The 13,532-nt window shown below is 39.0% G+C and overlaps 1 protein-coding gene across 2 annotated transcripts in view; it reads left to right on the forward strand.

Annotated features, from left to right (window-relative positions):
* The window catches only part of Ino80 (chromatin-remodeling ATPase INO80), a 754,916-nt gene that overhangs the window by 10,555 nt on the left and 730,829 nt on the right, over nt 1-13,532 (forward strand). For both annotated transcript variants that reach the window (XM_070098261.1, XM_070098262.1), the window contains exon 2: nt 10,078-10,196. In XM_070098261.1, coding sequence (XP_069954362.1) covers nt 10,078-10,196 — 119 coding nt within the window. The remainder of the gene's footprint in view (nt 1-10,077; nt 10,197-13,532) is intronic.

The following is a 13,532-nucleotide window of genomic DNA, read 5'->3' on the forward strand; positions in this document are numbered from 1 at the left end:
TCACTTTCAACTTTCTACCTTTACACACATTCTCAAACTCATCCACTAATCTTTGCAATTTTTCTTTAGAATCTCCCATAAGCACAGTATCATCAGCAAAAAGTAACTGTGTCAATTCCCATTTTGAATTTGATTCCCCATAATTTAATCCCACCCCTCTCCCGAACACCCTAGCATTTACTTCTTTTACAACCCCATCTATAAATATATTAAACAACCATGGTGACATTACACATCCCTGTCTAAGACCTACTTTTACCGGGAAGTGTTCTCCCTCTCTTCTGCACACCCTAACCTGAGCCTCACTATCCTCATAAAAGCTCTTTACAGCATTTAGTAACTTACCACCTATTCCATAAACTTGCAACATCTGCCACATTGCTCCTCTATCCACTCTATCATATGCCTTTTCTAAATCCATAAATGCAATAAAAACTTCCCTACCTTTATCTAAATACTGTTCACATATATGCTTCAATGTAAACACTTGATCTACACATCCCCTACCCACTCTGAAGCCTCCTTGCTCATCCGCAATTCTACATTCTGTCTTACCTCTAATTCTTTCAATTATAACTTTACCGTATACTTTTCCTGGTATACTCGGTAAACTTATTCCTCTATAGTTTTTACAATCTCTTTTGTCCCCTTTCCCTTTATATAAAGGGACTATACATCCTCTCCGCCAATCCCTAGGTACCTTCCCCTCTTTCATACATTTATTAAACAAAAGTACCAACCACTCCAACACTATATCTCCCCCTGCTTTTAACATTTCTGTCATGATCCCATCAGTTCCAGCTGCTTTACCCCCTTTCATTCTACGTAATGCCTCACGTACCTCCACCACACTTACATTCTGCTCTTCTTCACTCCTAAAGGAGGTATACCTCCCTGGCCAGTGCATGAAATTACCGCCTCCCTTTCTTCCTGAACATTTAAAAGTTCCTCAAAATATTCTCGCCATCTACCTAATACCTCCCTCTCCCCATCTACTAACTCCCCTACTCTGTTTTTAACGGACAAATCCATACTTTCCCTAGGCTTTCTTAACTTTTTTAACTCACTCCAAAATTTTTTCTTATTTTCATTAAAATTTCTTGACAGTGCCTCTCCCACTCTTTCATCTGCTCTCCTTTTGCACTCTCTCACCACTCTCTTCACCTTTCTTTACTCTCCATATACTCTGCTCTTCTTATAACACTTCTGCTTTGTAAAAACCTCTCGTAAGCTACCTTTTTCTCTTTTATCACACCCTTTACTTCATCATTCCACCAATCACTCCTCTTTCCTCCTGCCCCCACCCTCCTATAACCACAAACTTCTGCCCCACATTCTAATACTGCATTTTTAAAACTATTCCAACCCTCTTCAACCCCCCCACTACTCATCTTTGCACTAGCCCACCTTTCTGCCAATGGTCGCTTATATCTCGCCCGAACTTCCTCCTCCCTTAGTTTATATGTATATATATATATTATATATATATATATATATATATATATATATATATATATATATATATATATATATATATATATATATATATATATATATATATATATATATATATATATATATATATATATATATATATATATATATATGTCAGGAGAACTGACCTGGCGGTAAAGTGTACATATCAATCAATCAAGTTTATTCTCTATAAAGATAATAGGATAGCAGATGAACAAGGAGGCTTTAGGAAAGGTAGGGGATGTGTGGACCAGGTGTTTACAGTGAAACATATAAGTGAACAGTATTTAGATAAGGCTAAAGAGGTCTTTGTGGCATTTATGGATTTGGAAAAGGCGTATGACAGGGTGGATAGGGGGGCAATGTGGCAGATGTTGCAAGTGTATGGTGTAGGAGGTAGGTTACTGAAAGCAGTGAAGAGTTTTTACGAGGATAGTGAGGCTCAAGTTAGAGTATGTAGGAAAGAGGGAAATTTTTTCCCAGTAAAAGTAGGCCTTAGACAAGGATGTGTGATGTCACCGTGGTTGTTTAATATATTTATAGATGGGGTTGTAAGAGAAGTAAATGCGAGGGTCTTGGCAAGAGGCGTGGAGTTAAAAGATAAAGAATCACACACAAAGTGGGAGTTGTCACAGCTGCTCTTTGCTGATGACACTGTGCTCTTGGGAGATTCTGAAGAGAAGTTGCAGAGATTGGTGGATAAATTTGGTAGGGTGTGCAAAAGAAGAAAATTAAAGGTGAATACAGGAAAGAGTAAGGTTATGAGGATAACAAAAAGATTAGGTGATGAAAGATTGAATATCAGATTGGAGGGAGAGAGTATGGAGGAGGTGAACGTATTCAGATATTTGGGAGTGGACGTGTCAGCGGATGGGTCTATGAAAGATGAGGTGAATCATAGAATTGATGAGGGAAAAAGAGTGAGTGGTGCACTTAGGAGTCTGTGGAGACAAAGAACTTTGTCCTTGGAGGCAAAGAGGGGAATGTATGAGAGTATAGTTTTACCAACGCTCTTATATGGGTGTGAAGCGTGGGTGATGAATGTTGCAGCGAGGAGAAGGCTGGAGGCAGTGGAGATGTCATGTCTGAGGGCAATGTGTGGTGTGAATATAATGCAGAGAATTCGTAGTTTGGAAGTTAGGAGGAGGTGCGGGATTACCAAAACTGTTGTCCAGAGGGCTGAGGAAGGGTTGTTGAGGTGGTTCGGACATGTAGAGAGAATGGAGCGAAACAGAATGACTTCAAGAGTGTATCAGTCTGTAGTGGAAGGAAGGCGGGGTAGGGGTCGGCCTAGGAAGGGTTGGAGGGAGGGGGTAAAGGAGGTTTTGTGTGCGAGGGGCTTGGACTTCCAGCAGGCATGCGTGAGCGTGTTTGATAGGAGTGAATGGAGACAAATGGTTTTTAATACTTGACATGCTGTTGGAGTGTGAGCAAAGTAACATTTATGAAGGGATTCAGGGAAACCGGCAGGCCGGACTTGAGTCCTGGAGATGGGAAGTACAGTGCCTGCACTCTGAAGGAGGGGTGTTAATGTTGCAGTTTAAAAACTGTAGTGTAAAGCACCCTTCTGGCAAGACAGTGATGGAGTGAATGATGGTGAAAGTTTTTCTTTTTCGGGCCACCCTGCCTTGGTGGGAATTGGCCGGTGTGATAATAAAAAATAAAGATTACAATGCGGGGTTTACAGGTTTTGGATATTGTGTGGTTTACATGTTGTAAAATACTAATTACAGAGGGGGCCACTAGGACACCTAGCATGGCTAGGCATTTTGGTCAGACTTAGATTAATTCTTAACTCTAAATTAATGTAGATTATGGAGTAAGTTGGTATTAAGGCTAAGTGACTACATTATAGTTTGTGAGTTTAGCAATGTAAATGCTTTTGTTTTGGCACAATACATAGGTTCTATATTGTAGTATCACAGGTAAACTTATGACTAGTTAGGATTCATTATTTTGTGATTAAGATTCGTATTTCCGTGATTATAGACAAGCGGGTGAATGAGCGTAAGTGTGAACAGGTGGTTTTCATGTAGATAGTTGTCGGGGTGTATCAGGGAGATAAGATGTTGTCTAACGGTAGTTTTGAAGGTGATGAATGTGTCTGCAGTTCTAGAGCTTTCAGGTAGGGCATTCCAGATTTTAGGCCCTTTGACATACATAGAATTTTGTAAAGGTTTAGTCGGACACGGGGAATGTCATAGAGATGTTTGTGTCTGGTGTTATGCCTGTGGGTCCTGTCACAACTATCAAGAAAGCATTTTAGGTCAAGGTTAATATTGGAATTTAAGGTCCTGTAGATGTAGTAAGTGTGGATGTTCTGAACAGGGAGTAAGTTTAGATCTATGAATAGTGGGGGGGGGGGGTGTTGCAAGGGATGGGATTTAGTGATTATTCTTACTGCAGCTTTTTGTTGGGTTATTATTGGCTTTAGGTGTGTTGCTGCAGTTGATCCCCAAGCACAAATAGCATAGGTGAGGTATGGATAAATGAGTGAATGGTATAGTGTGAGAAGGGCAGTTTGCGGCACGTAGTATCATATCTTGGAGAGGATGCCAACCGTTTTGGATACTTTTTTTGTTATATGTTGGATATGGGTGCTGAAATTCAGGTTGTTGTTTAGGTATAGGCCTAGGAATTTCCCCTCATTATGTCTGGCAATTAGAGTGTTGTCGATCTTAATGTTAAGTTGCGCAACACCTGCTCTACTATCAAACATAATGTAGTAGGTTTTGTCAGTGTTAAGTGTAAGTTTATTGGCTGTCATCCAAGTTGATATTTTGAACAGCACCTCGTTAACAATGGTGTTGAGGGTGGCGAGAATAGGGTGGGATATGACATAAGTCATGTCGTCAGCAAAGATAATGGGTTTCAGGTGTTGGGATACGTTTGGAAGATCATTGATGTAAATGAGGAAGAGCAGGGGACCAAGGACACTTCCCTGCGGAACTCCAGTATCAAGTGGCCGTGTTGATGAGGCTGTGTCTTTAATGGTGACATATAAAGAACAATAAGGCACAGTACTGTGACTGGAACAACACAATTTTTAGTGAAAATTGAGTATTAAGGAAAGACATTAAAATTAACTTTAGGAGAATTGAAAAGCAAATAAGGATGTAATGATGTAAAAATGGGTGGAGATATAATTGAATTTTAGTATTTTAAGGAACTTGCCTTAGCTGAAAATTTGAAATAAAAATTTAATAGTAATTTAAAGTTACATTAAAAAATTAAGGAAATGCATTAACCCTTAAACTGTCCAAACGTAGATCTACGTCCACGTGTGGGAGGCTCCGAACATAGATCTACATTTTTTTACACACTTTCAAATGGGGAAAATCAAGGTCGGAGCTCTATGCACGCGATCATAGATCTATGTTTGGACAGTTTAAGGGTTAAATATGGGTAAATGAGAAAGAAGTAGTGTTAATAATATAGATTGGGAAATACAGTAGTTAATTTTGGAGAGCATACCTACTTTTTTATATGAGCTGGATGTGATCATGATTTTTGTATATGAGCTGGACGTGATCATGAAATTTTTAATTTTATTATTTACGAGCCAAGCCACCCTGCCTTGGTGGGAAATGGCCGATGTGTGATAAAAAAATAATAAAATTTATGAGCAACCCTAGGAACTTACCCTTATCCTTTTCTTTACTTCATATTCATTATTTTTCGTGCCTAATTGTTTATTTTTAAGTTATATACTGTTCGGTAATTTTTTTCAATGTTTAGGGTGAGTATTTGTAAACCTATAATGCTGACTTGCAGGGGTAATCAAAACATAGTAACATATAGGCTGTCATGAGCAAATTTAGATGCTGGGTAGCATTTGGTAAGCCATTTATATGGAAGCAGAAGAGAAGAGGGCTCAGAATATTACCTTGGAGGACCTCATATTTAGTTGGTTGGGTAGTTGTGAAAGTGCCATTTGTGAGACTGTGCTATTAAAAATGATTTGAAGTACAGTAGCTGTGTGTGGCCAGTGAGGTAGGTGTCCCATAGATAGATTACTAGCACACTCAGTTCATACACTGAGGTCCAGGGGTTGATCCCTGGTACGGGTGGAAACATTAGGACATGTTTCCTTAAGTCACCTACTGTCTGTGTTCACCTACCTGAGTGTTAGTCGACTGGTGTGAGTCACATCCTGGGGACAAAAATGATCTAATTTGCTTGAAATGCTCTGCATAACAAAGGGATTTCTGTATAGTAGTATGTCATTGATGCCAGCTAGGCCTGTTTACCTTGTACATGTACATGTAGAAATAGATATATTATTATTATTATTATTATTATTAGTAGTAGTAGTAGTAGTAGTAGTAGTAGTAGTAGTAGTAGTAGTAGTAGTGATAATAGTGCTTCATTTTGTGAAGAATAATGGTGTCACCCATATCAAAAGCCTTATGCAAACCAATAAAAAGTTCTGTAGGATACTCACTTCTTTCATGGGCTGCATGAACTTTGTTAGCTATTTTTGGGATTGCATCATCAATTTTTTTTTTTAATCATTGTAAATGTGGTAAAGGAGATATCACTCTTGAATGACCATCTTGCACTTGTCTTGAACTGTTTCACTTTATTAACATTCACTGAAGCAAGTTACTGTGCAGTAATTAGGTTTTCATATTTAATGTTTGTAAAAAATTTATTTAGGCAGTTATAAATTTGGAAAAATTTCATTACTGGTCATAGTTTTTAGGAATCACAGAAAATTTCTAAAACTAAAGCATAAAAATAATTTAAGTACATGTATGTGGTAATGTGTTGCAGTCTAATCTGTCTTCTTTTGCCAACATTTTTTTTCTGTTTTGTATGCTTAACCTTTAAACTGTCCAAACGTAGATCTATGTCCATGTGCGAGGGGCTCTGAACGTAGATCTACTTTTTTTTTACATGCTTTCAAATATGGAAAATCAACGTTGGAGCACTATGCACGTGTACGTAGATCTACGTTTGGACAGTTTAAAGGTTAAGCCACTTTCATTGCATATATGGTGGAACCTCAGTATTCAAACTTCATTCATTTCAGAAGGCTGTTTGAGTGCCGATCTGTTCAATTACCAAACAGATTTTTCCCAACCAATTTTCTTTTTGGTTGGCTGTTATCACTAATCTTCCTAGGCCCCATGATGACTTATTTATACAAATATAAAAAACACCAAAAAATCTGAAGAATAACAAAATAGTTTACAGTAAAGTTCTGGCAGATCGTGTTTCTTTGGTCAAGTGCCAAGTAAACGGTCGGCTACTGATCGTTTTTTTTTTACTGAACAAAGTGTTCGAATACCGAATTGTTCGAGTAGGGAGCTATTCGAGTACTGAGGTTCCACTGTACTGTTTAGTTAGATTAGGTTAATATAAGTTAACCAAACTGAACAAATTATAATATGCATTAACACCAATAAATGCAATAATGTGTAAAGGCTAGAAAACCAGGGAATTACTTTAGGAAGCATAACAGTAAATCCCAATATGCACATTGTGGTGTCATGATCACTTTACTGATAGTTTTGTGTCATAGTAGAATACCTGTGTTTGCTTAGCAAGATGCTTTGTACATCAAGTACATAGAAAGCATCAGTAAATGATTTTGCTGATATACAGCCTCTCCTCGCTTAACGACGGAGTTCCATTCATAAGACCACGTCATTAAATGAATTTGTCACTAAGTGAGGAGCATACTATAATGGTAGTGGGCTTGTATCAACCATCTTTGATATTGTTTTAATGTCACCCTTGCACGATTTATAACATTTATGGTATATTTTTAAATATACTCTAATGTACTGTATGTATATTGTAATAAACAGAATAGAGGAAATCAGCTCTAATATACAATATTTAGGTATGCATACTGGTCAAAGAGCCCGTCGTAAGTCTGAGTTGTCAGTAAATGAGTATGTCGCTAAGTGAGGAGAAGCTGTATATCGCAAAATTTTTGCCGCGCATACCGATTAAAAACCCGCTTACCGATTTTCGTCCGAGACGCGTCCAATGTGCCCTCAGCCAGCCTCACATGTGCCGGCCGTCCCATTGTTTACCAGCCAGCCTCCGCGGTAACATCCAAGCATACACTCGGAATATTTCGTATTATTACAGTGTTTTCGGTGCTGTTTCTGGAAAATAAGTGACCATGGGCCCCAAGAAAGCTTCTAGTGCCAACCCTGTGGTAAAAAGGGTGAGAATTAGTATGGAAATTAAGAAAGATTTTGAAGGGTTTGGGGCTAACCCTGAGAAGCCTATGCCAGTTGTGGAATCCATTGTGCCTACTTCAAAGATTAAGGAAATGTGTGCACAGTGGGTTGAACTGCAAACCTTTATAGATGAAAATCACCCTGACACAGCTGTTGCAAGCCGTGCTGGTGACTATTTCAATGACAATGTTGTGGCCCATTTTAGACAAATCGTAAAGGAACGGGAGGTACAGAGCTCTATGGACAGATTTGTTGTGCGACAGAGGTCCAGTGACTCTCAAGCTGGTCCTAGTGGCATTAAAAGAAGAAGGGAAGTAACCCCGGAAAAGGACTTGCTACCTCAAGTCGTAATGGAAGGGGATTCCCCTTCTAAACAGTAAGAAGATAATGCTCTCCCCTCCTCCCATCCCATCAATCATCACCAGATCTTCAATAAAAGTAAGTGTCATGTAATTGTGCATGCCTTTTTCAGTTTGTGTGTATTAAAATTAACATTTCATGTGGTAAAAAAAAATTTTTTTCATACTTTTGGGCGTCTTGCACGGATTAATTTTATTTCCATTATTTCTTATGGGGAAAATTCATTCGCATAACGATTATTTCGCATAACAATTATCCCTCTTGCACGGATTAAAATCGTTAACCGGGGGTCCACTGTACTTTATAGATATGGTGACCCAAAAAAAAGAAAGAAAATCCCCAAAAAGAAAATACTTTCATCATCATTCAACACTTTCACCACACTCGCACATTATCACTGTTTTTGCAGAGGTGCTCAGAATACAACAGTCTAGAAGCATACACATATAAAGATACACAACATATTCCTCCAAACTGCCAATATCCCAAACCCCTCCTTTAAAGTGCAGGCATTGTACTTCCCATTTCCAGGACTCAAGTCCGACTATATGAAAATAACCGGTTTCCCTGAATCCCTTCACTAAATATTACCCTGCTCACACTCCAACAGATCGTCAGGTCCCAAGTACCATTCGTCTCCATTCACTCCTATCTAACACGCTCACGCACGCTTGCTGGAAGTCCAAGCCCCTTACCCACAAAACCTCCTTTACCCCCTCTCTCCAACCCTTTCGAGGACGACCCCTACCCCTCCTTCCTTCCCCTATAGATTTATATGCTTTCCATGTCATTCTACTTTGATCCATTCTCTCTAAATGACCAAACCACCTCAACAACCCCTCTTCTGCCCTCTGACTAATACTTTTATTAACTCCACACCTTCTCCTAATTTCCACACTCCGAATTTTCTGCATAATATTTACACCACACATTGCCCTTAAACAGGACATCTCCACTGCCTCCAACCGTCTCCTCGCTGCTGCATTTACCACCCAAGCTTCACACCCATATAAGAGTGTTGGTACTACTATACTTTCATACATTCCCTTCTTTGCCTCCATAGATAACGTTTTTTGACTCCACATATACCTCAACGCACCACTCACCTTTTTTCCCTCATCAATTCTATGATTAACCTCATCCTTCATAAATCCATCCGCCGACACGTCAACTCCCAAGTATCTGAAAACATTCACTTCTTCCATACTCCTCCTCCCCAATTTGATATCCAATTTTTCTTTATCTAAATCATTTGACACCCTCATCACCTTACTCTTTTCTATGTTCACTTTCAACTTTCTACCTTTACACACATTCCCAAACTCATCCACTAACCTTTGCAATTTTTCTTTAGAATCTCCCATAAGCACAGTATCATCAGCAAAAAGTAACTGTGTCAATTCCCATTTTGAATTTGATTCCCCATAATTTAATCCCACCCCTCTCCCAAACACCCTAGCATTTACTTCCTTAACAACCCCATCTATAAATATATTAAACAACCATGGTGACATTACACATCCCTGTCTAAGACCTACTTTTACCGGGAAGTAGTCTCCCTCTCTTCTACACACCCTAACCTGAGCCTCACTATCCTCATAAAAACTCTTTACAGCATTTAATAACTTACCACCTATTCCATATACTTGCAACATCTGCCACATTGCTCCTCTATCCACTCTATCATATGCCTTTTCTAAATCCATAAATGCAATAAAAACTTCCCTATCTTTATCTAAATACTGTTCACATATATGCTTCAATGTAAACACCTGATCTACACATCCCCTACCCACTCTAAAACCTCCTTGACTGTATAATTATATTAAGCATTAATGTTTAAGATTGTTTTTCACTATATTATAGATTATTAACAAATTGGGAGTTTATGTGGGACAGGAGGAAATGTATTTTATATATGTCACATAAGCTCCACCTACTGCCTGTTACTACGTAATTTTATGTCATAGTCCTCATACCTCCAGTCTCCCTTTGTATATTTAAAAAATACAATGCTTTTGATTTCTCTCTTTTCTTTTAGATTATCCAGATGGAGGATGCAGAGTTCTCAAAACCACTGCATATCCAGCGACTGGAGCAAGCTTTGAAGTTAGACCCATTCCTCAATTATGTTGAACATATTGTAAACCTACCAATTAGGTAATTATCATTTGATTAATATTATAATTTTTCCATAAGCTTATGAACCAGTAACAGTCTCCCCTTTCTTTTGGAAAAGATGTAACAGCTGGAACAGTTTTATTTTTGTTCTTTACATATTATTAACACATTGACTGTTTCCCACCAAGGTAGAGTGGCCTGAAAAAGAAAAACATTCATCATCATTCACTCCATCACTGTCTTGCCAGAGGTGCACTTACACTATGGTTAAAAAACTGCAGCATTAACACCCCTCCTTCAGAGTGCAGGCATTGTACTTCCCATCTCCAGGACTCAAGTCCTGGAGATGGGACAAAAACCTGTGGCTTACTAGGATGCCTGTGACAGAAACCTGTGGTATACTAGGATGTAGACAAAAGTGAGACTGTCTTCTACTAGCAAAACCCAGTTTGTGCTTCATCTAATTGACTGAATAACATTTATATCATGCTTTTGTATGAAGATTAATAATAACTTAAGTGAGACATCTTATTGATATGCCTTTTCTTTTCAGTATTCAAAAATGGCAAACAAGAAAAGTAAAGATTCTCAGGTACTCATTCATTTGGTAATAAATGTTTCTGCCTCCACTGCACATGTTCCCACTCTCCTTATGTCTACTCTTGATGTAGCTTAGTCAGGAACGTTAGCCAGGTGCATCCAGGAAAGAGTAGAGCTGGGGATGGAGGAGGACCTGAGTGGGCCACCAGGCCTGTGATGCAAAAATGTTTTCAGGTTTTCAAGACCTGTATTATGCACTAGCTTGGTGGCCAACCTGGAACTGTACTCACACAAAACTAAGCAGATACAGTGGTACCTCAGTATAGGTCCTTAATGCATTACAGGACGGACTTTACTAAACAGGACGTATGCCAAATGAATTTTCCCATAAGAAATATAGGGAAAATGATTAATCCGTTCCCATGTAAAATAATCTTATTGTTATTGGCATTGATGGGGTTGTATAAAATAATTTAAACACTGCTTAATACATAAATATGTAATTTAAACACTGCTTAATACTAAAATATGTAATTTAAACACTGCTTAATACTAAAATATGTAATTTAAACACTGCTTAATACTAAAATACATATATGCATAAATACAAAAGAATTTGATGAAATAAAGCCAGCCTGCAAATTACAATCGGAATATTTCGTATTATTACTCGGTGCTTTTTCTGGAAAATAAGTGACTTTACTGTAAGGGTGAGAATTACTAGAGATTCAATAAGAGTCGAGTGCCTACTAGGATAGTGCTAAGAAGGGAGGAGGTGGAAATGTTATTGTTTGGCTCCTCTCATGAACTTTCTTAAAACTCATGGTTAATGAATTTACTAAAAATTTATACGAAAAACACAAAATCATGTGAAAATTCAGAGTTATAGCGTGGGTTGTTCATTGAATGGTAGCAGTGGGCATGTACTGACGCTAGTAGGTAGTCATGGCTTTGTCTCGAGAGAGAGGTAAAGAAGGGTAGCCTGCGGCGTTGTGACTCATTTTGACCCGTACAAGTTCTAGCACGCGAGTTGTAATCCAAACAAAGGTCGTATACCAAGCAAAAATTTTTGTGTCCAAACAGGACATATACCAAGTTGGACTTATTCCAGAGCGGATGTATACTGAGGTACCACTGTAGCCGCAGAATACAGGGAGGAGTCAGTTTTCCCAGTCATATAAATTGAAATGCACAGTTCAAGGAAAGGCAGTTTCTTCTAAATTGTTAAAAGGCTTTCTGTCCCAGGAATGTAGCAAGATTTTTTTTTGTGGGCCCAGAGCAGAGCTCTGTACTTATTCACGGGCTGGCAGAAGCCAACCTCCCAGTGCCATTAGATCTTGTGCAGGACATTACATTTATTCCAGTCAACAGAATTATAATAGCTGATAAGCTACTTTATTTATCCTACAGCATCCGTGACCACCAGTCATGGAGCCGAATGATAAAATATTGGTAAACACCCTTCTAGGTCATACTGGCCAGATGCCTTTTGATATTTACACCAGTGGAGTACCTGAATGGGCTATAAATCCAAGGCCCAAGCAGGAGGATGTTACAACTGTGTGTTTATAGTCCTGGTTTTACTTGGTCAGATGTACAATGGCTAGAATGAACCTCTCAGGAGCTCAGCACAATATCTCTAGGTGGGATATTTCATGCCTGTTTCCAAGCATGAAACAGAATATGGAAACTACTGACCAGAGGTCCTTTGCAATTTTGGTGGGTATCAGAGCAGTCTCTATAGAGGACCCACTTCGAAGGTATTGCAGTGTTTGAGGAAGGGCTATATAAGCACATCTCCAGTGGCTGGGGGCAAAACCCATCACTTCATGGAAGATTCAGGTCATCATGCAGAGTAGGTGACTAATGAAGAAATTGGAAAACTTGAGGACAATTTTGAGAGTCATCACCTCTATGGCTTGGTCTCAGACCAGATCTCATGGTTGATGGCTTGATCAATGAAGCTATTGGAGTTAGCAGTATGCAGTCCAATTTAACAGTATTGCCCAAGTGATCATGAATGAACATAGAAACCTTATAAAGATCCCTCTTGAAGACAACTTTGGGTTTGTTGCTAATTCTCCTTATGTATGAAATTGAAAGGTTGCACTTCTGCTTTTCACTGGGGTATTTTGTACACCATCTGCCAATCCTCTTTCTCTCATAGGGAATAATTTTGATAAACATATTTGCAATCAGTCCTTCCAGAATTTTCCAGTTATCATTTATGGGATGGCTTATGTATCCCTGGTCAGAAAAAAAGGTGACCCTAGGACTGGGATTATTTCCTTGACCTTGAAAATTATCAGGTAAGTAATGAAGTACAGTTCTTTACCAAAGGATGAATTATATACATGTCAAGAGTAACGACATTTTCTTGGATGAGTGAACTGTTCTGGGGTGTGCCTGAATTACTCAAGCTGCTTCATGGAACTCTAGCCCAGATGCTGAAGTAGAAGGGGAGGGGCTGCAAGGTCTCACTGTTTGGAGCGGCTGTATGGAAACTTAGTTTTGTATGCTTGTTTCCAAAGGGGCTTGGACACAGGGATGCCTGATGGTACCTGAGGAAGGATCATGTTAGTGTCAAGAGTGCATACATGTTGCTGGATGAGATACAGCTCTGGGGACATGCAGGAGCTATAGCTCTGATACTGAAGCAGATGCAGAAGATGGAGACCCCTGCAGAGAGGCCTTGCAAAGGACTGTTAGCATTTTCTCCTGGAAGTATCTTACTAGGGATAGCACCCAGTACAGGAAGCTGTTGTGAAGGACTCCTCTTTTGGAACTGGAGCAGACTAGGTATTCATAATGCATGGTCTGTGTGAAATGTGCTAT

Source organism: Cherax quadricarinatus, chromosome 61, assembly GCF_038502225.1.
Source record: "Cherax quadricarinatus isolate ZL_2023a chromosome 61, ASM3850222v1, whole genome shotgun sequence".
NCBI lineage: Eukaryota > Metazoa > Arthropoda > Malacostraca > Decapoda > Parastacidae > Cherax > Cherax quadricarinatus.